Raw genomic sequence first — 26,454 nt, forward strand, 5'->3', positions numbered from 1 at the left:
TTTCCCCATGGATGGTCATTTATTTATTTTTTTTTGGTAAACGCCATCAGTAAATATACATAACATGAAGAATGAACTTTCACAGAACAATTCATAAGCATCTCAGACTTGGAAACAAGTGCAACATCATTTAAAACAGGTCCGCAAATTTTCAAGTATTTAAATAATGCTTCTATTTAAGACCATTACACTACGATGTGTCCTAAGTCCAGTTACGGGCCATTTTGAGAAACATCCCTCTTTCACGGTTTTATGTTAGATGCATAGCAAAATTTCGTGGGTTTAGAAAAGCTGTTAAGTGCTACTTCCTAAATCAAACATTCCTCCTCGAAGGGTTAGTTTCATTTTCCTCACGTAAATGTCTGGCGATAAAGACAAACTACCATATACGATAGGGTAGGTAAAAACCAAACCGAGTCTCACTGAATGGCTAAAGTTCTATGTACACGTACTTTGAGCTACCTCATATTCTTTGAAAATGATTTCCTTTCCTTTGATCTAGCGGGAGGGTTGTCGTCATACATGATTGTCTAATTTCACTCCAGTGTATGCACTTGCCATAAACATATGTACAGTTAAATATGCCATTTATTCATTTACAAACCATTGTAAACCCGGGCGGTTGCTTCATTTTAGAGTAGGATCTCTCATTGCAAAAGGAAACATTTAAATTAAAAGATAAACTGCAAGATCAGAAACTTCATTTTTGTTGAATGCAGATACAATCATTTTAGAATTTGAGTAATGTCCTTGGAAACTAAAATAGAGCCAGGAACTTTCACTGTGCTAGTGAAACAAAGAATTCACTTAGTAATGTCCTCTCTCTGGCACACTAAAAAATACCAACTTCAGAATCTAACCTCGCCGACGATCTAGAATGGTTTTCGTTTTGCTTTCCTACTTCCCCTTCGCTTTAAAAAAATACCACCACAGAAAAGTGGGAACACAGATTTACAAGAAATATTACAGGACCCATACAAAAAAACTGAATATCTCATTCCATTATCAGTGAGGCCTCATCGTACATCCCGATCAGACACCTATGCCAAACAAATATTCTAGAATAGGGGAAAACAAGCTCTTTAGGACTTAACAGCCAATTTCAATCAGCCAGTGAGTAAAAATAATTTTAATTGGGATAGCCTGGCACTTAGAATTTAAAGGAAAAAAAACCTAGCCTCATTTCTTTACACATCATAGGATGGATGGGAAAGGGAAATGATCCATTATTACCAAAAAAGAGAAAAGGGGGGGGGGGGTAGTTCCAACCTCATGACCACATCCAAGGAAAAAAAAAAAGCTTCTTCCAGAAATCATGCTCCTCTTCCCCTATAACTATCATCTAACAAATCCGATAATGCTGCTGTGAGAAGTTAGACTCGCTTTTGCTCTAATTATTTAGAAATCAAACGGCCCAGAAATCTTATATTTGGATGCCTAGATGTGATCACAAGACCCAGAAATGTACAGTTCTTGAAAATTCACCTTTAGGCCAAATGCAAATATCGTCATGGTTTATATACTAAGGAAGCCCAGGGCTTTTGAAACATTCTCGGTTAATTTATTTCGTTCGATGATTACAGTAAATCGGTCTGAAATTAAAAGACGTGATGCATAACAAACTGTAACTTTACATAGAAACGTCAGTGAGGCAGACAAAAGTAGAATAAAATCAACTGTTTAAAAACATCTCGATTCAAAGGGGTTCGGACACCATCAGGAGTGGTAGAGGGTAGGTGGGCAGTATAGCCGGAGCCTGGGTGTCAGGAGACCTGGGTTCTGATCCCAGGTCTGCCACTGGCCTGCTGTGTGACTTTGGGCAAGTCTCTTAACCTCTCTGTGCCTCAGTTTCCTCATCAATAAAATGGTACTAAGACACCTGCTCTTCCTAACTGGGACAGGGGCTGCCTCTAATCCGATTACCCGGTATCCACTTTGGTGCTTAGCAGAGACTAAGCTTTTAATAAATACCATAATTATCATTATAGAAAAGTGCAAAATCCTTCTCATGAGTCACTCGGCGTCCTCTGCCCGCCTGATTTCCTCCCTAGTGAACCCGTCAATACCCTTAGTTCTTCCATACTGTATATTTTCTCTATGCATTTTGACTAAAACACTGTTGGCGACTTGGGGAACGTTCTTTCAACAGTACGCATCTGTCTGGAGAGAACCCCATGTGAGGTCATTTGCGCATACTCCGACGCATGTTTCCCTTAACGTGGGGCTCGTCGGGGACGTGGATCACAAGGGAACCAAGTGTGATCGAATTTCACGACAGAGAGGAAGCAAATCCCAGTGAAAGTGAACTGGATAACCATTTTCTAATGGCTTCTTTCCGTTACCGGGGAATATTCTGACTTGTAAAAGGACTACCGTTAATTAAGACTATAAAGATCAGAAGATTTTTTTGTGTATATGCCATAGGTAATAGACTGTCATCAATTCCTCCAGATGCTGTGAAGTGAAATTCAAATTTCTACTGCTAAATGCTGAGCACAGGGCTGGTGCATAGTAAGAGGAAGAACTTAACGCTAACTGGGGAAGTTCATTTCAGTTTTTCTCGGGGATTTTAGATAGCAACACAAAGGGGAGAACTTAAAAATCTGTACAGTCAGGCCAGTCAAGGTCAGAGAGGTAACACTGGCCACCGTCTTCCTAGCCACACGATCCTCAGAAAACAGGCTCTCAGAGGAAATACCGCAACGTGGATATCCATGCCGAAGTTTTTTTTAAGTTTACCTTTTACCCGATTCTACGCCTCTTGCGACACTGGTACAATCCCTGTTCCAGACAGATTACATTATTTGCTCCATGCATAAGAATATGTTTGGTGGAAGAGAACACCTGTACCTCTGATGATCATGCATCTTCCCAACTCCAGAAGATGCGCAATCACGGCTTTTTGTTTTTTTTACATTCACTGGCGAGCCAGAAATTTCTGATACTGCTGAGGCTGGGGGGCGGGAGCGGGGGGGGAAGGAACCTCAAAACAGTCTCTCTCTGTTCTCTATGATCTTAGACGTCATATCGATTTAAGCTGTACGTGTTTGGATAGTTCTGCCTATTGTACTGGAAGTGATCTGTTAAGACACTGGTTCGGCCATACTGATAGTCTCCATGTTGGGGGAAAAGAATTCCATTTTGAGATTTTTCAGGTATGTTCCGATGATGTTCCAGGTTCACGAGGTCCCCAGCTGTAACGGGGAGAAGCTGCTTCTTTGCTTCTTGGTTTGCATCATATTTTGTCTGGATGGTAAGAAGAAGAAGAATAAAAGTAGAGTCAGTGTTTAGTATTTTCCCATAACACCTACACCACATCACAAAAGGAGAGTTTTTTAAATGCAGTAAATGAACACTGCGTGATGTGCCTTCATCACACCGGAGCTCTTTGGAAAGGTTGAGTAAAAATTCAAACTGAAAGAATGGGGGATGTGCACAGGGTAGAGCGCCAGCAATGAAGGTCCACACTGTGGACTACCCCCTTCTCCTCAACACGCTATTCAACCTCGGCTTCACAGACTCCGTCCCCCCCTGGTTCTCCTCTTATCTCTCCGACCGTTCATTCTCAGTCTCTTTCGCGGGCTCCTCCTCCCCCTCCCATCCCCTTACTGTAGGGGTTCCTCAAGGGTCAGTTCTTGGTCCCCTTCTGTTCTCTATCTACACTCACTCCCTGGTGAACTCATTTGCTCCCACGGCTTCAACTATCATTTCTATGCTGATGACACCCAAATCTACATCTCTGCCCCTGCTCTCTACTCCCTCCCTTCAGGCTCGTGTCTCCTCCTGCCTTCAAGACATCTCCATCTGGATGTCTGCCCGCCATCTAAAACTCAAGATGTCCAAGACTGAACGCCTTATCTTCCCTCCCAAACCCTGCCCTCTCCCTGACTTTCCCATCACTGTTGATGGCACTACCATCTTTCCCATCTCACAAGCCCGCGACCTTGGTGTCATCCTTGACTCTGCCCTCTCGTTCACACCTCACATCCAATCCGTCACCAAAAACTGCCGGTCTCACCTTCGCAACATCGCCAAGATCCGCCCTTTCCTCTCCATCCAAAACGCTACCTTGCTGGTTCAATCTCTCATCCTATCCCGACTGGATTACTGCATCAGCCTCCTCTCTGATCTCCCATCCTCCTGTCTCTCCCCACTTCAATCCATACTTCACGCTGCTGCCCGGATCATCTTTGTGCAGAAACACTCTGGGCATGATTCCCCCCTCCTCAAAAATCTCCAGTGGCTACCAATCAACCTACGCATCAGGCAAAAACTCCTCACTCTCGGCTTCAAGGCTCTCCATCACCTCGCCCCCTCCTACCTCACCTCCCTTCTTTCCTTCTACAGCTCAGCCTGCACCCTCCGCTCCTCTGCCGCTAATCTCCTCACCGTGCCTCATTCTCGCCTGTCCCGCTGTCGACCCCCGGCCCACGTCATCCCCCTGGCCTGGAATGCCCTCCCACCCAACATCCGCCAAGCTAGTTCTCTTCCTCCCTTCAAGGCCCTACTGAGAGCTCACCTCCTCCAGGAGGCCTTCCCAGACTGAGGCCCCTCCTTCTTCTCCCCCTCCCCATCACCCCCGCCCTACCTCCTTCCCCTCGCCACAGCACCTGTATATATGTTTGTACAGATTTATTACTCTATTTATTTTACTTGTACATATTTACTATTCTATTTATTTTATTTTGTTAATACATTTGGTTTTGTATTGTTGTCTGTCTCCCCCTTCTAGACTGTGAGCCCGTTGTTGGGAAGGGACCTTCTCTATACGTTGCCAACTTGTACTTCCCAAGCGCTTAGTACAGTGCTCTGCACACAGTAAGCACTCAATAAATACAACTGAATGAATGAATGAATGAATGAAAGGGTTAGGGAAACGGCATGGCCTAGTGGAAAGACCACGGGCCTGAGAGTCAGAAGGACCTGGGTTCTAATTCCTGCTCTGTCAGTTGACTGCTGTGTGATCATGGGCAAGTCACTTCACTTCTCTGGGCCTCAGTTCCCTCATCTATAAAATGGGGATTACGACTGTGAGGCCCATGTAGGACAGGGACTGTGTCTAACCCACAGTTAGTTGAGAAGCAGTGTGGCTCAGTGGAAAGAGCACAGGCTTTGGAGTCAGAGGCCATGGGTTCAAATCCCAGCTCCACTAATTGTCAGCTGTGTGACTTTGGGCAAGTCACTTAACTTCTCTGTGCCTCAGTTACCTCATCTGTAAAAATGGGGATTAAGACTGTAAGCCCCCAGTGGGACAACCTGATCACCTTGTAACCTCCCCAGCGCTTAGAACAGTGCTTTGCACATAGTAAGTGCTTAATAAATGCTATAAAAAAAACCCAAAAGCCCCGATTTGCTTGTATCCACCCCAGCGCTTAGAACAGTGCGTGACACATAGTAAGCGATTAACAAATAACATAATAATAATTATTATTATTAAATACCATTTTTCAAAAACCAAAGAAAAACAAAAAAACACTACTGCACTAAATGTCATCTGGGCCTCTCCCCAAAACACAATAAGGCTTTGAAAGACCCAGGGAAGGTAGAGAAGGGACGATCTTCACTGCTGCCCCTCCGTAAACAATTTAAAAGTGGCCCCAGCTAGATCAAACAATGCCATGGCAGGCAGGTAGAAAGGAGTCTAAGGCACTGGAAAGAAATGGATCAGGGGTGGCCAAACAGTGACTAATATCGTACCCACCATATCACTTACGTAACGTCAGCCATTCTAGGCACTTTCATCTGTTTAATCAATCGCATTTATTGAGCACTTACTGTGTGCAGAGCACTGAACTAAGCACTTGGGAGAGTACAATATAACACACACATTCCCTGCCCACAATGAGCTTACACACACACACACACACACACACACACACACACCCCTACACCTCTCCCCCCCACCCCATTTTCCATACTCATTATTCTGGTTCTTTCCTCCTACTCCCTAACTGGAAACAATTTGTGGCCGGGTATCTTTCCTGTTAGACTGCAAACACGCTGAGGGCAGGGACCATGTCTCTTACCTCGACGGGCAATCTTTGGACCTACGACTCAAATCGATTCCAGAAAACTCCATCTTTAGTTCCAACGTGGTGAACGGGAGCTCTTTTCCAGTGGAACAAGGTTATGAATGAGGGATTGGTTCCTGCACCAAGGTTGACCAAAATCACCTAGAACTGCATACTTGCTCAATTCTGGACGAGTAGTATGGCACCATTGACGTATTTATATGTCGAAGAGGCTCCGCAACAGGAGGGCCGACTTTTACGTCGCTGGAAATACAGCGGGTGTTTTGACCCTCCCCGGTTATTCTACCTAGTGAACGGTCACCCGCCTCCCTCACCCAAAACAGCTTTGAAAAATTGTTTTCCCATTTCTCGGAGGCACCCATGGGTAACTCCCTCCCTCTCCTCCTATCACCACCTCGACCCCTGGTGCTAGTATCATAAAGGGGTACACTATATGGGTGTTCGATTGAATTATGGCCATCCCTGGGCATCCCTAGCTGATCTTTCTTCACCTAACTGGAGGGGTTAATTCACGGTTATGGGCTGCACCCTCTGATCGGTGCTTTCCCTGTCCCCAGCCCCGCTGCCCCTGCCCCTCTAGACTGTAAGCCCGTTGTGGGCCGGGATTCTCTCTCTCTCCATTGCTGTACTGTACTTTCCAAGCGCTCAGTACAGTGCTCTGCATACAGCAAGCGCTCAATAAATACTACTGACTGAATGAATGCGGCAGACTTCTCGGGGCACAGAGGGGAGGTGGGGGGCTCAGGATGGGTAGAAGCGGGGCTGGCCAGTGCCGGGGCATTTTTGATTTCTTTTCATATGCGCGACTGTCCCCGAGCACACGGCCCCTCTCGGATACGGAGCATCATCATCAATCGTATTTATTGAGCGCTTACTATGTGCAGAGCAATGGAGCCCCGGAGCGTCCCGCCTCCCTCTTCCCCTGCCCCACGCCCTTGGCCGGAAGATTGGGCCATCTTGTCACTTCAACGATGAAGACGTTCCACCGGGAGCTGCTACGTATGGCTACTTTAGCGGATCACCTGGCAGGATTTCACCCGAGTAACGTGCGCCAATCCGTCGAGGAACCCCCGTGAAGGAGGCTAGCGCTGCAAACTTGAAACCCATGTCCCCTAAAGCGGAAACGGGGGTCAATTTGGAAACAAAAGTGCCGTTCGTCGTAACTTAAAATATCCCGAGTCAAAGACGGCCTGCTCTCTGCTCAACCAAGTGCTTAAGACAGCGCTCAGCCCACAGTAGGCCCTCGGGGAACAGCTCTGATTGATGGATTAGCACTGACCCTGGGACTCTCCCGCACTACTACAAGGGGATATTCGCTGGAACGGTGCCTCGACCCACGCTTCTGGCTTTTGATTTCTCGCCCAGTCCTTCACACCCTTCACGGCTGGGGTTGGGGATGGTTGGCGTGGTGGGTGTCTAGGAACCAGGCCGAGAGCACTGCACGGCGTGTCGCTCTGGCAGTCCGCCGCCAACTTCTCAACCATCACAAACGGCTAAAAGCCCGGGGCCGCTGAGCCGGCTCCACGATAAACACTGGCTAGCCTGTTGACAGCGATGAAGAATTTGACTGCTAGATCTTATACAGACTTTTAACACTCATTATAATAATGACGTGGAGGCTAATTGAGATCTATAAAGAAGCTTCAGATGAGGTTTCCCGAGTGACTTGAGGGCAGGGAAAGTCTTACTTCTGTGGCCCTCTCCCAAACGCTTCTTAATGTAGTGCTTAGCACTCAGGAGGCTAAGTGATGGATTGCTGAGTTCTTGGACAAACAGCCTAATCACGCACAATACCGCGGTCACCCAAAAGGCCTCACTGAAGCAAAAAAGGAATTACGATACGTGGCATTATAAGGCTGTGGCCTAGTGGAGCCCGAGGACCTGGATTCTAATCCCGGCTCTACCACTTACCTGCTGGGTGACCCGGGGCAAGTCACTTCACTTTTCTGTGCCTCCGTTCCCTCATCTGCAAAATGGGGATTCAAAACCTGGTCTCCCTCCCACTTCGACTGTGAGCCACATGTGGGGCCTGATGATCTTGTATCTACCCTAGCGCTCAGTACCGTGCTTGGCACATAATAAGCGCTTAAATACCACGGTTATTATTATTATCCACATCCAAACAAAAACAGATCCTCCTGGCCTCCCCACGCCCCCACACACAAAAGCCAACTTTTCCCAAAGACGCTTTAGAGCTAAGAGTTTTTTTTTAAGTCATACAGGGAAAGTCATAATCCCGTAACTCATCCAGTTCTTTGCTACTGTCGATACGTGGGCTTTCGATGGCAGATTTTGCAATTCAAGGCTCCCGCTCACTAAGCAGTTAACTCCAACTCTGTAGTGCCACAAAAGGCATACGTAATCCTAACTTCTCTCAGCTACCACAAACTTGAGGGGATCGCCCAATACAGATACCTACCTTATTGTACAAGAAGACCCCCAGGATGGCCGTCATCATGCCCAGAACGTTGGTGCTGGTGACTGGGTTGCGTAGCATAATGAGGGAAACCGTGATGACCATGATCCTTTTGGTGGCATTTGCCACAGAGTAACTCAGAGGGCTGATCAAATTCAGAATACTGAAGGCAATGACATTCTGGGCAAAGTTACAGAATCCACTGATTGCCAGCAGCATTAATGTCCACGGCCACTGGGATATTGAATTCTACGAAGAGGAAGGAGAGGGGCACAATATAAAATGCCATTTCAAAGAGGATTCTCGACGTCGAATTGCTGTGTGAAAGAACAAAGGCAAAACGGGGCAGAAAATAACCGCTTACATACTTCTCGGGGGCAAACGAGGCAACCCATAGTCCTCTAGGTCACCTCGACTGGCGGCTGCTGAAAAAACCACGGTAAGCATTTCATTTCACCACGGTTCTTTCAGGAGCAGAAGCAGCAGCCAAGTGAGGAGACAAATAGATCTGCTCCCCAGGCAGCAGATTCTTAACGATCTCAAGAAGCAGTCTGGCCTAGTGGAAAGAGCCCAGGCCCGGGAGTCAGAGGACCTGGGTTCGAAGGCTGACCCTGCCACTCGCCTGCTGTGTAATCGTGGATGAGTCACTTCACTTCTCTGTTTCCTCATCTGCAAATCACCTCTAGTCACTGTACAAGTTCTAGTCACTGAGAAGCAGCGTGGCTCAGTGGGAAGAGCCCGGGCTCTGGAGTCAGAAGTCATGGGTTCAAATCCCGGCTCCGCCACTTGTCAGCTGTGTGACTTTGGGCAAGTCACTTGACTTCTCTGTGCTTCAGTTACCTCATCTGTAAAATGGGGATTAAGACTGTGAGCCCCACGTGGGACGACCTGATCACCTTGTACCCTCCCCAGCGCTTGGAACAGTGCTTTGCACATAGTAAGCGCTTAATAAATGCCATTATTATTATTATTATTACAATCTCTACCCTCACTAACTCTGAAATTTCCTCGGACCACAACCTCCTCACCTACCTTCCCTCCCACACACACCGCCCCCCCGGCAAATCTGTCTATTCCCACACAAAGACTTCCGATCTTTTAACCCTTCCAATTCTCTAAAGTCACTGTGGCCCATTTGGTCTCCATACACAAATGACCTTCTCTTAATACGCAAATCACTGCCCTCATCATCGCCCTGTCCATTGAACTTAACTCCTTAGCTACACCATCCTTCCAGCGATCTCATACCAACTCACAACCCTGGATCACCTCCACAAAACGCTTCCTCCACTTCTGTACTGGAGTTGTAGAGCATGTAGAGCATGTTTGGAAATCCAAACATGTGGCTGACCTCATCCGTCTCCCATTCAGCCTCGCCTGCTTTAATTCTGACCTCTCCTCTGCCCGGCAACATTATTTCTCCATCCTTATTGACTCCAATGTCCATTGCCTACTCCAGCTGTCCCAATCAATCGTTGGTATTTAGTACAGGGCAGAGTACTGTCCTAAGCGCTCAGGAGAGTACAACACAACGGATGTTTAAATCTCTTTTCAAACCCCCTGTCGCCCTGCCCCCTGACCCCATCTCTTGCCCCTAATGACCTGGCCCATATATTTTGATATAACTGAAACCACCAGGTGTGATGTCCCTAAAATCTCTCCTCTCCAGGCTTGTCCTCCACCTACACCCTCTTCAACTCTCCCATCTTTCCCAACAGTATCTCGAGAGATCTCCTGCCGCCTTTCAAAATCCACCCCCTTCACCTGTGTCTGCGACCTATTCCTCCGCACCTTATCGAAACACTCACCCCCCGTCCCTTCTTCCCTCCCTGACTGCTATCTTCAAGCGTTCACTTTCCAATAGCTTCCTCCCCACTGCTTTCAAACATGCTCATGCCTTCCCTATCCTAAAAAAAAACACACACAAAAAAAACAAAACGAAACCCTTGACCCCACAGCTCCCTCCAGGCATTGCCTCCAAACCCTCCTACCATTCCTCTCCAAACTCTATGACGAAGCTGTCTACACCCGCTTTCTCCATTTCCTCTTCTCCAGTTCTCTCCTTGACCTCCTCCAATCTGCCTCCCACTTCCTTCCCTCCACTGAACTTGCCAAATCCAATGACCTCTACTCCATTCCAATCCTCCTCAACCGCTCAGCTGCCTTCGACATCGTGGACCACCCCTTCTCCTTGAAACATTGTCCAGCCTAAGCTTCCTTGACATTGCGCTTCAGTTAACTCATCTGTAAAATGGGGATTAAGACTGTGAGCCCCATGTGGGACAACCTGATTACCTTGTATCTACTCCAGTGCTTAGAACAGTGCTTGGCACATAGTAAGCGCTTAACCGATACCATCGTTATTATTATTGCCTTCTCCTTGTTCTCCTATCTTTCTGATCATTCAGTTTCTTTCGCGGGCTCCTCCTCTTTCGCCCACTTGCTAACTCTTCTGGATCCTTTTCTACTCTCCATCTACACCCACTCCTTTGGCGAACTCATTCACTCCCACGGCTTCGACTGCCATCTCTATGCAGACGATTTCCAAAATCGACCTCTCCGGCCCTGATCTCCCTCCCTCTCTGCAGTCTTACATTTCCTCCTGCCTTCAGGACATCTCTACTCGGATGTCCCGCAGACACCTCAAACGTAACATGTCCAAAACAGAACTTCTCATCTTCCCACCCAAACCCTAACCTCCCACAGTCTTTCCCATCACTGTGGACAACACCACTATATCCTTCCTGTCTCACAAATCCATAATCCTCATCTCTTTCATTCAACCCACATAATTAATCTGTCGATTCTACCTTCACGAGATCACTAAAACCCTCTAACCCTAACGACATTTCTTAAAATCCTCCCTTCCCCCTCCCGTGAGACCCGCTTCGTAACGCTTGAAGTAAGCAAGCCCCAAGTTCCATAAACCCCCAAGTGGAGCACAGTCAGTCCCTGAATCCTCCTCAACAAGACAGAACAAACTCCATTCCTGTCTCCGTATAGGCTGAAGCTAAAAAAGTATGCGAGAAATGAACAGTTAATACTAGAACATGTGACCCATTCTCTGCATGGCAACCCCTCCCCACCCACTCTGCAGACAGTGACACATTTTCTTCCAGCCTGAAAACGACTTCCAAATACAGACTTTCTGTTTTGAAGTGGGATACTGGTTAGAAGACACCAGCTGACATTCTAGGGCTTGGGATTACCACCCCACAATCATGCAGGACAAACACCTGAAAACTACATTCAAAGCCAAAAGGAATCCACCAGAGCCTGAGCTTAAGTCATCTGGCTTCTTGTCACCCGAGAAGTCTCCACCACCTCCAGGCCCTCTGCCTGATTTCCTTCCCCCAAACCCACCCCTCCCCAAATGGCCTTGACATGAATACACCAAGATGGGCTTCGACAATTCGCGTTCCTGTTTTTTTAATTTGGGTTTTCTGGTTTTTGTCGCTCCACCTCTGTCTGGCCAAAAAGATGTTTCGGCTGTGTGCGTGACTCCCCTGATGCCGACTGATACATCACCTCAGGTTTCTTTAGGCTTAGTTGGCCTGTGCTAGTACTGTTACAGCTACTTAGACGAACACCACTATTACTTCTAAGATTATTACCTCTACTAAGACTATTATCTCTACTAAGACTACTACCTCAACTAAGACTTCTACTGAAATAATGGAACATTAAGCTCTACTTTCTTCCTTGTTTCTCTTGATCTGTCAACAGCTGTATTTGAAAACTCCATATGGCACAGGGCAGCGGGGGTCAAGGGGTGGGGTTGGGGAGGGGGGCAGGTTCTTTCAGGTGTGTGGGGACACCAGTCTCAAATTAGGTGTAAAATAAAGGCATCCGTTCAAAGATGATCAGGTGCCAGCAAAAACAGAAAGGACCATTAACGTGAAGTGATTTCCAAATGGCAATGCCGCCCAATCAGGGAAAAAAATGGGATTTTCTGCTCCAACTTACCAGGTCATTCTCTACTAGGAAAGAAGAAAGGTCCACCAAAACCCATGTTGGGATCATAAAGAAGATAGCATGGCAACCCAGGATGTTCAGCAACCGAAGGTGATGGATCCGGGAATCTCTCAATACCTGAAAGCACAGAGGTACTCCGAGTTCATGATCAATATTGACAGTGGCAGAGGAGGAAGTTGAAACCCAGGGGGTGACGGTTTAAAACCCTGCCCGGTGTGGAAGGATTCGAGCCAGCTGCCAGACTCATGCTCTGCCCCTCAACCCGGTTTCCCGAATGGGACCAAACACAGAGACTACGGAGAGGAGCGCGGAGGGTTCGGTCCTGCAGAACAAGGCAGGAGGTAGAAGCGAGTCACTCCAGACCCGATGAGAACTGTTGCTTGGGGTTTTGAGGGGAGAAATAGTCCCGGGGCACCGTCCTCTCAGCTCGTCTTTAACTTTTATCTTTCAAGGTTGTTTGAGGCAGGTGGCTGAGGGCCCAGGGAAAATGGCATCGGGCCTAACTCACCATCCCTCTTCTTTATCCGCCACCCCGAGAGTACACCGCCTCAGTGCAGTAGGAGTCTCCACCATATCATATTTATTGAGTGCTTACTGTGTGTGGAGCACTGTACTAAGCGCTTGGAAAGTACAATCCAGCAATAGAGACAATCCCTACCCGACAATGGGCTCACAGTCTAGAAGCGGGGAGGCAGACATCAAAACACGTAAACAGGCACGCACTTTCTCTGGCTGGCTTTTCGGGCCAAACGGCAAGTAGCTGCTTTCAGAAGAATGAAAGGCAAGCAGAGAAATATTTCACACGCCCAGGAAATCAACAGAAACCCCACGGCTAACAGATACCTTTTTGGAGAATATGTTTTGAAGTGAGAAACAGAGTGTTGCTGCCAGAGCACTGATGAGACCCCACATATCAAAAGACAACTCAGTGACTGTAGCCAGCAGGACACCACTGATGATAGGAATTAAGGATAAATAAACCTGAGGAAGGAAGAACAGAGAGAAATTTAGCCTCAGGAACTAGCAGTTTTAAGTACATCGTATTCCCGGATTTCTGCCCGTAAGAACTGTCATCCCCACAGAACAGTGACCACACACGAAAACACGGCAAATCCTTCCATCTCTTCGTCCTTGACCTAGAAAGAAATCACTGTGAGAATTACAGATTTGGCTCGAAAGGCAAAGTCTGCTGAATTCACTACACCGGGACTGAAAAAACAGAACCTTCTGAAAATAGGGACACGGTCCTCAAAATTAGTTCTGCGATTCATATTCTTTAATACAAACTCTGATCCCCTAGAATCAGTGACCGCACATCAAGGGGAGAGAATCCTAGGAACCGGGGTTAGGGGGCCAATGAGAGGCATACAGCCACACGCGGGATCAGGGAGGAGGACGCACAGATGCATATGGACACTTGCAAATATGCAGTTATAAAGCAGTTACTGCCGTCGATGACCTCACCTGCAATGCTTAAAATCCTCTTACCCTACCACGTCCCCTCAATCCCCTCCCTCCGATCAGCCCATCCCTGTCCTTCAGCAATCCCCTCTCCCCCATCTCTTGCCCCTAATGACCTGGCTACCTCTTTGATTGAGAAAACTGAAACCATTAGGTGTTGTCTTCCTAAAACCTCCCCGGTCCTCTCCAGTCCCTCCCTTCTCCTGCCCCTTCTTCAACTCTCCATCTTTCCCAGCAGTATATCAAGAGGAGACCTCCTGCCTCCGCTCAAAATCTACCCCCCTACCTGAGCCCCCCAACCCCATCCTACCGCACCTTAACAAAGCGCTTGCCCCTTCCTTTCTTCCCTCCCTAACAGCCACCTTAAACTCTTTGCTCTCCACTGGCTTCTTCCACACTGCTTTCAAACATGCTCATGTCTCACCTATCCTTAAAAAAACCCCTACCATGTCCCCACAGCTTCCTGTAGTTATCGCCCATCTCTCTCCTCCCATTCCTCTCCAAACTCCTCGAGCGAGTCGTCTACACCCTCTGTTTCAAGTTCCTCTCCTCCAATACTCTCCTTGACCTCCTTCCATCTGGCTTCCTCTCCCTTCACTCCAGGGAAACTGCCTTTTCAAGAGTCCCCAGTGACCTCCTTCTTGCCAAATCCAACGGCCTCTACTCCACCCTAGTCCTCGTCAACCTCTCGGCTGCCTTCGACACTGTGGAACACCCCCTTCTCCTGGAAAGGTTATCCACCCCTGGCTTCGCTGACACCATCCTCTCCTGGTTCTCCTCCTAGTTCTCTGGATGCTCAGCCTTTTGCGGGCTCCTCCCGTCTCCCACCCCCTAAATGTGGGAGTCTCTCAAGGCTCAGTTCTGGATCCCCTTCTATTCTCCATCTACACCCACTCCCTCGGAGAACTCATTCGCTCCCATGGCTTCAACTACCATCTCTCTGTGGACGATTCCCAAATCTACATCCCTAGCCCTGATCTCTCTCCCTCTCTGGAGTCTCACATTTCCTCCTGCCTTCAGGACGTCTCCACTTGGATGTCCCGCCGACACTTCAAACTTAACACGGTCAGAGCAGAACTCCTTGCCTTTCCACCCCAAACCTGTCTTCCCTCTGCCTTTCCCTTCACTGCATACAGCACCATCACAAGTCCATAAACCTTGGCATTACCCTTGATTCATCTCTCTCATTCAACCCACGTATTCAATCTGTCATCAAACCGTGAGAGTTCAATCTTCTCGACGTTGCTAAAATCCGCCCATTCCTTTGTATCCAAACTGCTACCACGTTAATCTGAGCACTTATCCTATCCTGTGCTGATTACTGGATTGGCCTCCTGTCTCTCCCCATTCTCGTCCATACTTCACTCTGCTGACGGGATCATTTTTCTACAAATTCAGTCTAGGTTTCTCCACTCCAGAACTTCCAGAGGTTGCCTGTGAAGCTGCATGGCACAGTGGGTCATGGGTTCTAATTCCAGCTCTACCACTCGTCTGCTGTGTGACCTTGGGTAAGTCACTTCGCTTCTCTGGGCCTCAGTTACCGCATCTGTAAACTGGGGATTGAAACTGTGAGTCCCACGTGGGACAGGGACTGTGTCCAACCTGATTTGCTTGTATCCACCCCAGCGCTTAGCATAGTGCCTGGCACATAGGCGCTTAACAAATACCACAGTTATAATGATAATAATAGCATTTATTAAGCGCTTACTATGTGCAAAGCACTGTTCTAAGTGCTGGGGAGGTTACAAGGTGATCAGGTGGTCCCACAGGGGGGTTCAGTCTTAATCCCCATTTTCCAGATGAGGTAACTGAGGCCCAGAGAAGTTAAGTGACTTGCCCAAAGACACACAGCTGACAATTGGCAGAGCCGGGATCTGAACCCATGACCTCTGACTCCAAAGCCCGTGCTCCTTTCCACTGAGCCCCGCTGCTTATTACTATCCGCCTCCAAGTCAAAAGGAAACTCCTCACAATCGGCTACGCGGCGCTCAGTCGCCTTGCCCCCCACCTGCCTGACCTTGCTGCTTTCCTACTAGAACCCAGCCCCAACTCTTTGCTTCTCTAATGCCAACCTACTCACTGTCCCTCGATCTCATCTGACACCAACCCCTTGCCCACATTTAGACTGTGAGCCCACTGTTGGGTAGGGACTGTCTCTATATGTTGCCAATTTGTACTTCCCAAGCGCTTAGTACAGTGCTCTGCACATAGTAAGCGTTCAATAAATACTATTGATGATGATGATGATTCTGCCTCTGGCCCGGAACGCCCTCCCTCTTCACCTCCGAAAGACGTTCGCTCTCCCCTCCATCGAAAGCCTTATTTAAAGCACATCTCTTCTAAGAGGTCTTTGCTGACTAGGCCCTCGTTTCCTCTTCTCCCACTCCTTTGTGCGGCCACTGCACTTGCAACTTGTATTTACCCCCCTCCCTCAGCCTCACAGCACACATGTACATAGCCATAATTTACTCATTTATATTGTCCGTCTGTCTCCCCCTCCACACTGTAAGTTCGCTGTAGGCTGGGAGAGTGTGTACCAACTCTGTTACACTGTACTCCTCCCAAGCGCTTAGTTCAGTGCTCTGCACGCAGTAAGTGCTCAACAAATACCATCAACTGATTGACATGCAAGATCAGTGAAATGGACAGGAAGAGACTCCCCACACGGGAATCAGGAAGGGGGACGTGGAGACGGTCACCCCCCATACGAGGTCAGTAAAGTGGACGCACGGGCAGGTCCATATGCAGAGGGTGGGAGAAGTGGGAGTTGTGGGAGGGGCCACGCAGACTAACAGATCCACAGAAGGGCGCGAGCATGTGGCGTCAGGAAAGAGGCCTTGCAGACGCACACACACTACATACTCCATACATACTACATGCTCGGGGCTGTGAAGCAGCCAGACACAGACACATGCAGAAACACACAAGCATGCAGGGCTGGAGAAGTGGACACACAGACATACAAACATGCATATGAAGTCCCTGAAGTCATCACGCAGGCCCACAGATTCATGGGTCGGTGAAGCCACCACACACACACACACACACACACACACACACACACACACACACACACACACTCTCTCTCTCTCTCTCTCTCTCTCTCTCTCTCCCTCCCCCCCCCCCCCCCAAAATGGCCACAGAGGCCCACCCATGAATTTGGGGTTCGTGAAGCAGCACAAAGGGCCAAGCAAGAACACAGAATCGGTGAAGAATAATAATAATAATGATGGCATTTGTTAAGCGTTTACAAGACACTGTACTAAGCGCTGGGGTGGCTCTAAGCAAAACGGGTTGGACACAGTCCCTGTCCCACGTGGGGCTCACAATCCCCACCCTCATTTTACAGATGAGGGCACTGAGGCCCTGAGAAGTGAAGTGATTTGCCCAAGGTCACAGCAGACAAGTGGCAGAGCGGGGATTAGAACTCATGACCATCTGCCTCCCAGGTTCTTGTTCTATGACACATACAGGCATAGATGCACACAGGGCCGATGACGCTGCCCATAGACACATAACAATAATAATAATAATGGCATTTATTAAGTGCTTACTATGTGCAAAGCACTGTTCTAAGTGCTAGGGAGGTTACAAAGTGATCAGGTTGTCCCATGGGGGGCTCACAGTCTTAATCCGCATTTTACAGATGAGGGAACTGAGGCCCAGAGAAGTGAAGTGACTTGCCCAAAGTCACACAGCTGACAACTGGCAGAGCTGGGATTTGAACCCATGACCTCTGACTCCAAAGCCCGGGCTCTTTCCACTGAGCCACGCTGCTTTTCTACACATACACGCGTGTGCCCCCACAGGGTCCATGAAGCGGCCATGCAGACACATACATGTGTGGTTGGTGAAGCAGCCACACGGACATACGCACAAACACGAACAGGGTCTTTTAGAGTACCACACAGACACACAAAACACAGGTTGGTGAAGCACACACACACACACACAACTTGGGAAAGCCACCAAGCAGACGCACGCACCATGAGAATCAACGTGGCCTGGTGGCTAGAGCACAGAACTGGGTGTCAGGAGACCTGGGTTCTAATCCCAACCCCACCACTCGCCTGCTGGGTAACTTTGGGCAAGTCCTGTAACTTTCCTGGGCCTCGGTTCCCTTCTCGGTAAGATGGCGATTCAGTAATGGTTTCCCTTTCCCCTTAGACTGTAAACCCCACGTGGGACAAGGACTGCGTTTGATCTGATCGCACTGTATCCACGCCAGGGCTCAGTGCAATGCTTGGCACAGAGTAGACGCTTAACAAATGCCATTATTCAAACTAGTATTATTAATAGTAAATATTTGCATTCAGGGTATTGGGGAAGCAGCTCCAGAGACTCATACGGTCATAAGCAGGGGTTGGGAACACGGCCGCTCAGTCACCATCTCCCGTCCCCACTCCCCCTTCCCCCCAACACCCCTACGTCAAGGGAAGTGGACTGAAACTGCTCGGCGCACATTTCCCCTCTCTTCAACCCCTTCCGACTGTGGCCCACTTCCCTCCATATGAAGCCCAGGCTCCTCACAACTAGCTTCAAGGCTTTTCCCCACTCCCTGCTGGCATTCTTCACTCCTCCCAAGCCCACCTTCTGGATCCAACCCTCCCTCGTCTTGCCCGACATCTGACCACCGGCCTATGTCAGCCCAAGGGCCTGGAACTCGCCTCCCCTCTACATCTGCCAGACCTCAGCCCTCCCCCATCTTTAAATCCCACCTCCCTCAAACAGCCTTCCCCGACCATCTTCTCGATCCCTCGGCCGCCTTTTGTACTCAAGTATTAACTTATGACCTTCCTCAGCGCTTGTGCGTAGGTGCAGAACGTAAGCTCCTTGTGGGCAGGGGACATGTCTTTTGCTTCTGTTGTACTTCCCAGGTGCTTAGTACAGGATGCTGCAGGCGCTCCATAAATACCATTACCACTGCATAGCCTGCTACCTCGAAAAGTCAAGTGGAGGCTGCGGAGGGGGAAACACGGAGAATCCGGGTGGCCTAGTGTAAACAGCGAAGGGCTGGGAATCAGGTGACCTGAGTTCTAATCCTTCCTCTGCCACCCGTCTGCTGGGTATCTAGGGAAAGTCATTTCAATTCTCTGGGCTTCAGTTTCCTCATATAAATAAATTCTTTATTTTAATGCCGGTCTCCTCCTCTAAGCTGTAAGCTCGTGGTGGGCAGGGAACGTGTCTGCTGCACTGTTATATTGTACTCTACCAAGCGCTCGGTAGTTTTCTGCACACAGTAAGTGCTCAATAAATATGACTGACTGACTCATAGGGAAAATGGGGATTCAATACCTGTTCTCCCTCTAACTTAGACCGGGAGCCCCATGTGGGACAGGGACTGTGTCTCCGACCTGATTATCTTTTATCTACCCCAGCGCCAAGGTCAATGTTTGGCACATAGTAAGTGCTTAACGAACACCACTTAAAGAAAAAGAAAAAAAACAAAACCAAAAACTTGGCAGGGAACTCGATTCCCACTGAGGCAGAGAATGGGCTGTGGTTCCCGAATCTCCGTCTCCAGCCCCGATCTCTCTCCTTCTCCATAGTCTCGGATTTCCTCCTGCCTTCAGGATATCTCTATCTGGATGTCTCGCCGACACCTCAAACTTAATGCGTCCAAAACAGAACTCCTCATCTTCCCACCCGAACCCTGTCTTCCCCATCATCGCAGATGGCACCACCACCCTCCCTGTCTCACGGGCCCGTAACCTTGGCGTTATCCTCGACTCATCTCTCTCCGTCAACCCATGTGCTCAATCTGTCTTCGAATCCTGCCAGTCGCACCTTCACCACACCGCTAAAACCCACCCTTCCCTCTCCATCCAAACCGCTACCACGTTAACCCAAGCACTCGATTACTGCATCAAGCCTCCTTGCTGACCTCCCTGCCTTCTGTCTTGCCCCGCTCCAGTCCATACTTCGCTCTGCGGGCCAGATCATTTTTCTACAAAATCATTCAGTCCGTGTTTCCCCCATGCCTCCAGAACTTCTGGTGGCGGCCCACCTAGGGCCCACATCAAACAGAAACCCCTTACGGTTGGCTTTAAGGAACTCAATCACCTTGCCCCCTCCTACCTGACCTCCCTGATTTCCTACAACCCGGCCTGCACACTTTGTCCCACTAATGCCAAGCTACTAGCTGACTCTCGATCTCATCTGTCTCGCCGCTGACCCCTCACCCAAGTCCTACCTCTGGTCTGGAATGCTCTCCCTCTTCGTAACCGACAGACGTTTACTCTCCCCACCTTCAAAGCCTTATTAAAAGCACATTTCCTCCAAGAGGGCTTCCCCAACTAAGTCCTCATTTCCACTTCTCCCTCTCCCTTCTGCATCACCCTTGCACTTGGATTTGCTCCCTTAATTCACCATTCCCTTACCCCACAGCACTTAACATACATATCAATCAATCAATCGTATTTATTGAGCGCTTACTGTGTGCAGAGCACTGTACTAAGCGCTTGGGAGGCACAAGTTGGCAACATATAGAGACAGTCCCTACCCAACAGTGGGCTCACAGTCTAAAACATATCCGTAGTCTATTTCTATTAACGTCTGTCTCCCCCTCTAGACTGTAAGCTTGTTGTGGGCAGAAAATGTGTCTAGCAACTCTGTCCGTTCATTCATTCATTTATTCAATTGAATTTATAGAACACTTACTGTATGCAAAGCACTGTACAAAGCACTTGGGAGAGTACAATAATAATAATAACAATAATGTTGGTATTTAAGTGCTCACTATGTGCCGAGCACTGTTTTAAGCGCTGGGGTAGATACAAGGTTGGATACAGTCCCTGTCCCACGTGGGACTCGCAGTCTTAATCCTGATTTTACAGATGAGGTAACTGAGGCCCAGGGAAGTGAAGTGACTTGCCCAAGGTCACAGGGCAGACAAGTGGCGGAGTCAGAATTAGAACCCACGACCTCTGACTCCCAAGCCCATGCTCTTGCCAGCATGCTCCCATTTCCTGCCTGTTAATAATAATAATAATAACAATAATAATGGCATTTGTTAAGCACTCACTATGTGCCAAGCACTGTTCTAAGCGCTGGGGTAGATTCAAATATGTCAGGTTGGACACAGTCCGTCCCACATAGGGCTCACAGTCTTAAGCCCCATTTTCCGGATGAGGTAACCGAGGCCCAGAGAAGTGAAATGACTTTCCCAAGGTCACACAGCTGACAAGTGGCGGAGCCGGGATTAGAACCCGTGACCTCTGACTCCCAAGCCCGGGCTCTTTCCACTGAGCCACGCTGCTTCTCTGAAGTTGTTCTACTGTACTCTCCCAAGCACTTAGTGCAGTGCTCTGCACACGGTAGGAACTCAATGACTACGACTGGTTGGCTTGAGTTTGGGGCCAAATCAGGCTGGGGCCCAAGCCAGCGTCCCTAATTTAAGGCTGAGATAAGGATGGACCAGAAGCGTGTCTTCTCCCTCCGCTGAGGCCATTCGTTTCTGGTTCATGGCCCCGGGACAAAAGCACGGGCCCCAAGGGCGACTATTTAATGTCCGTTCTCCCCCTCGAGGCTATAAATTCCTTGTGGGCAGGGATCGGTCCAATGACTCTGTTGTACTGTACTTTCCCAAGAGCTTAGAGAAGTAGCTCGGCCTGGTGGATAGGGAATCGGAAGCTCACGGGTTCTAATCCCGGCTCCGCCGCTTGCCTGCTGTGTGACCCTGGGCAAGTCACTTCCCTTCTCTGGCCCTCAGCTGCCTCATCTGTCAAACGGGGATTAAGACTGTGAGCCCCACGTGGGACAGGGACCGTGGCCGACCCGATCTGCTTGTGTTGATCCCAGCGCCTAGTACAATGCCTGGCACCTAGTAAGCGCCTCACAAATACCGCCATTGTTATTACGGTGCCCCGCACACCGTGAAGCGCTCGCTAAATACCACCGATGGAGTGACAGGGACCGTGTTTGACCCGATGACCTCGTAGTTCCCCCAGAGCTCAGTATGGTGTTTGGCATCATCATCAATCGTATTTATTGAGCGCTTACTGTGTGCAGAGCACTGTATTAAGCGCTTGGGAAGTACAAGTTGGCAACATATGGAGACAGTCCCTCAACAGTGGGCTATGTCGAAAGCGCTGAACAGATGTCGCCATCAGAGCTGCAGCCAGGAGCCCCATTAGGGGTTCAGCCTCCAGACAGCACCCCGCTCACCGAAAGGTGTGACGCATTCATTTATTCACTCAATCGTATTTATTGAGCGCTTACTGTGTGCAGAGCGCTGTACTAAGCGCTTGGGGAGTACAAATCATTAACATATAGAGACGGTCCCTACCCAACTAAGGGCTCACAGTCTAGAAGGGGGGAGACAGACAAAAAAAAAAAACAAAACAGGCAGCCCGCCAAGCCTCCGAGTTGCCCCCGCTGCTTCAGACATTCCGGGGAGAACTAGTTCCCGACTGCTGGACGGGACCGGGCAGCCAGGAGAAGTTCTAGCTTCCAGATCATAATGATAATAATGACGGTATTCGTTACGCGCTCGTTATGCGCCAAGCACGGTTCTAAGTGCTGGGACAGACACAGGGCAATCGGGCTGTTCCACGTGGGGCTCACGGTCCTAATCCCGATTTTACGGATGAGGGAACTGAGGCACGGAGAAGTTGTGGGACTTGCCCAAAGTCCCACAGCGGACAAGTGGCGGAGGCGGGATTAGAACCCACGACCTCTGACTCCCAAGCCCGGGCTCTTTCCGCTAAGCCACTTCCTTCGCAGCCCTATCGCTCCACCGACGGTATTTACTGAACGCTTTCTATGGACAGGACACTGTAGTAAATGCTTAGGGGAGGATAATAGAATAGAGTCCTAGGGGGCCGAAAGAGTGCTTTTCCTAGCTTTTCACAAGTCTGTTGAAGCGATGTGGCTCAGTGGATAGAGCCCGGGCCCGGGAATCGGAAGGACCGCGGTTCCTCTGCCACTTTTCTGTTGTGCGTGACCTTGGGCTAGTCACTTTGCTTCTCTGTGCCTCGGTTACCCTATCTGTAAAATGGGGATTAAGACTGCAGGCCCCATGTGGGACTGCGTCCAACCTGATTAGCTGGGATTTACCCCAGTGCTAAGAACAGTGCCTGGCAAATAACAATAATAATAATGATAATGGTATTTAAGCGCTTACTAAGTCTGTTGATCTAGACTCTTTGCTGCCACAGTTCCGACCTGTTACGGCCCCTTTGGCTGTAGAGGATTTCGATCCCAGAATAGCAGGAAGGAGGAAAGAGGTCTCTGTCTCTCTACCGACAGCCCCCCTCTCCCATCTCCCCGGTGCTTCCGGTAAGGGCTCCTCCCGCCCGTCTCAAGGAGTCTTCCCAAAGTGACGCTGTCATTATCGCCAACCCTTCTGGATAATAATAATAATAATGGCATTTATTAAGCACTTACTATGTGCAAAGCACTGTTCTAAGTGCTGGGGAGGTTACAAGGTGATCAGGTTGTCCCACGGGGGGCTCACAGTCTTAATCCCCATTTTACGGATGAGGTAACCGAGGCACAGAGAAGTTAAGTGACTTGCCCAAAGTCACACAGCTGACAATTGGAGGAGCCGGGATGCAAACCTCTACCTCTCATCGCCTTCAGCCGGCTGCATTTGGGGCCGGGCCACGTGTGACAAGAGGGCACCTAGGAACCGTTGTTTGACGAATGACATAGCCGTACGCCTCGAGAACCGGACTTCGGCCTCTCGAAAACGGACGCGCTAAAGGCACGCTCCATCACCCGGGTCTGACGGAGCCATCGGGCGTTCAGCAGAGCACCACGGTGCCGTGGCCTTCTCTGTAATCTGGGGCATCTGGACATTTGATGTTACGGAAAACCCAAAGGCCGCAAACGGTTATTTTTGGAACCACAACTTTCGCCACGCAGGGTTGTACAAGGCAGTGCCTGTAACTTGTTTCCTTTTGAGAAACAACCAGTCCTACCGGGCGATGCCGGGCACTTGTGTCTCCCACTGCCCTAAAAGGGGAGGAGGCTCCTGCGGCTCGACCCCACGCCGACAGTACCGCGGTCACTCAGAGACCATTCTTTCGCTCCGCTGGCTGGATCTTGTCTCCATCCACTCCACGTCTTCCCACTCCTCAAAATCCTCCGATGGTTGCCCATCCACCTCAGCGGCAAACGGAAACTCCTCACCACTGGCTTTGAGGTCAGCCCCCCCGCCCCTCCTCCCCCACCTCCCATCGCTGATCTCCTCCCACGACCCAGCCCGCGCACCTCGCTCCTCCAACGCCAACCTCCTCACTGTACCTTGACCTCGTCTATCTCACCCCCCCGGCCCGCCCCTTGCCCGTATCAGTCGATCGACGGTATTTACGGAGCGCTCACCATCTGCAGAGCGCGTGGGGGAAGTTCAATACGACCGAAACGTTCCCTGCCTCTAACGTCCTTCCTCCCGCTTCGCACCTGACGGCCCGCCGATCTTCCCATCTTCGAAGCGCTACTACTGAAACCAAGAGGCCGCATCCCCCGTCTCTGCCTGCCCTTCTGCGTCGCCTGGGCGCTGTACCCCTTAAGCACCTGATGCTCACCCCGGCCCCACGGCACACCTCCACACGTCTCCTCATTCTCTCCCATTCCCCCTCCCTCTAACTTACTTTAACGCTCGTCTCCCCCTCGGTCGTAAGCTCCGGGGATGGTGTCTACCAACTCCATCGTACCGTCCTCTCCCCCGCGCCGAGTCCGGGGCTCCGCAAACATTAAGCCGCTCGGTGAGCACCGCCGGCTTAATCCGTCGACTGATTCGGTGTCCCGCCTCCCCCGCCGGATTGAAAGTTCCCCGAGGGGTGGCCGATCCATCAGTGGCGGTCACCGCGCGCGGAGCGCTGTACCGCGCCACGTGAGACGGGGTCGGCCCGCAACGAGCTGCCAGTCTGGGGGGCGGTCTTCCGCACCCACTAGCTTCTCCCATACCCCAGCTGACGACCCCCCGCCCCCCCCCGGGAACGGCCCCCGGCTTTGGGGAGCTGGTCCTTTCAACGTAAACCCCGCGACCGGGTTCATCTCCGTTCGATGGCATCCGCCGAGCGGTCGGGGGAGTCCCGCACAACGATCGGCGTTCCCCGCCCACGTCGAGCTCCCGGGTCTCTGGCTCTCGGCTCCCTAAAATCGGGCCTTCGACCGGCTTGCAGGGGCGAATCGGCCGGCCAGCTCGGCGGGATGGCACGAAGCTGCCGGGGAGCCGGTGGGGGTGGGGGAGAAGGGCACAGAGCCAGGCTGGGCTGCTCCTCCTCGGCACCACTTTTAAGTGCATTTACCTTCGTGCTCTGCTTCTCCTTCATAATGATCCGGGACAGGAGCACCACCCAGATGGGCATCGTCGCCTTCACTGCAACGGGAAGGGGAGGGGCCGGAGGAGGCGGGAGGGGGCCGGCGATTAGACCCGCTTTTAGACTGGGAGCCCACTGTGGGGTAGGGACTGTCTCTCCATGTTGCCAACTTGGACTTCCCAAGCGCTTAGTCGTCATCATCATCATCATCATCATCAATCGTATTTATTGAGCGCTTACTGTGTGCGGAGCACTGGACTAAGCGCTTGGGAAGTCCAAATCGGCGACATATAGAGACAGGCCCTACCCAACCAACAGTGGGCTCACAGTCTAAAAAGGGGAGACAGAGAACACCACCAAACGTAGTAACAAAAGAAAATAAATAGAATAGATATGCACAAGTAAAATAAATAGAGTAATAAATATGTACCAACATATACAGGTGCTGTGGGGAAGGGAAGGAGAGGGGGACGAGGGGGAGAGGAAGGAAGGGGCTCAGTGTGGGAAGGCCTCCTGGAGGAGGTGAGCTCTCAGTAGGGCCTTGAAGGGAGGAAGAGAGCTAGCTCTGCACACAGTCAGCGCTCAATAAATACGACTTTTTTTTTTACTCTATTTTATTTGTCCATATCTATTCTATTTACTTTATTTTGTTAGTATGTTTGGTTTTGTTCTCTGTCTCCCTCTTTGAGACTGTGAGCCCGCTGTTGGGTAGGGACTGTCTCTGTTGCCAACTTGTACTTCCCAAGCGTTTAGTCCAGTGCTCTGCACATAGTAAGCGCTCAATAAATACGTTTGATGATGATGATGATGACGATGAGCCCCGCTCCCTAGCCTGGGGTCTCCTCAGCTCGACCGTCCCGCCTTCGGTGGCCCCCCGGGCCCCCCCGGGGCTCCGGCCCCGGCCGCTCACCCGTGTGCGCGTAGGACACCGGCACCTTCCAGATGCTGAAGTGGGCCGACACGGAGGCGAAGTACTTGCCGAAGGCCAGGGGCAGCACGTAGCGCGGGTAGAAGCCCGGCGGGAGCGGGTCGGGCCCGGAGCCCCGGGCGGGCGGGATGCGCCAGGCCCGCAGCAGCGGCGGCAGCCCGGCGCACAGCGCCAGGATGTGGCACAGGGACACCGTCACCGGGAACGGGAACCCGCTCAGGATGATCTTGTTGACCACGTTCCCGCCGGCGCTCAGGGCGTACCACAGCAGGCACAGCGCGGCCACCCGGGCCCCCTCGCGGGCCCCGCCGCCGCCCGCGCCCACCGGGCCCGCCGTCATCCTCCGACCGCCGCCTGAGGCGAGGACGCGGCCAC

General features: G+C 50.3%; 1 protein-coding gene across 1 annotated transcript; it reads right to left on the reverse strand.

Moving 5' to 3' along the window:
- SLC35E1 (solute carrier family 35 member E1) lies at window positions 1-26,419 on the reverse strand. The gene is made up of 6 exons (XM_038772354.1): window positions 26,062-26,419; window positions 25,140-25,210; window positions 13,267-13,404; window positions 12,415-12,540; window positions 8,452-8,697; window positions 1-3,246 (listed from the first exon to the last, which is right to left on the reverse strand). The coding sequence occupies exons 1-6, from the start codon at window positions 26,417-26,419 to the stop codon at window positions 3,016-3,018; spliced, it is 1,170 nt and encodes a 389-aa protein (XP_038628282.1). The 3' UTR covers window positions 1-3,015.
- Between the last annotated feature and the right edge of the window lie 35 nt (window positions 26,420-26,454).

This window comes from Tachyglossus aculeatus, chromosome X1, assembly GCF_015852505.1.
Source record: "Tachyglossus aculeatus isolate mTacAcu1 chromosome X1, mTacAcu1.pri, whole genome shotgun sequence".
Classification (NCBI taxonomy): domain Eukaryota; kingdom Metazoa; phylum Chordata; class Mammalia; order Monotremata; family Tachyglossidae; genus Tachyglossus; species Tachyglossus aculeatus.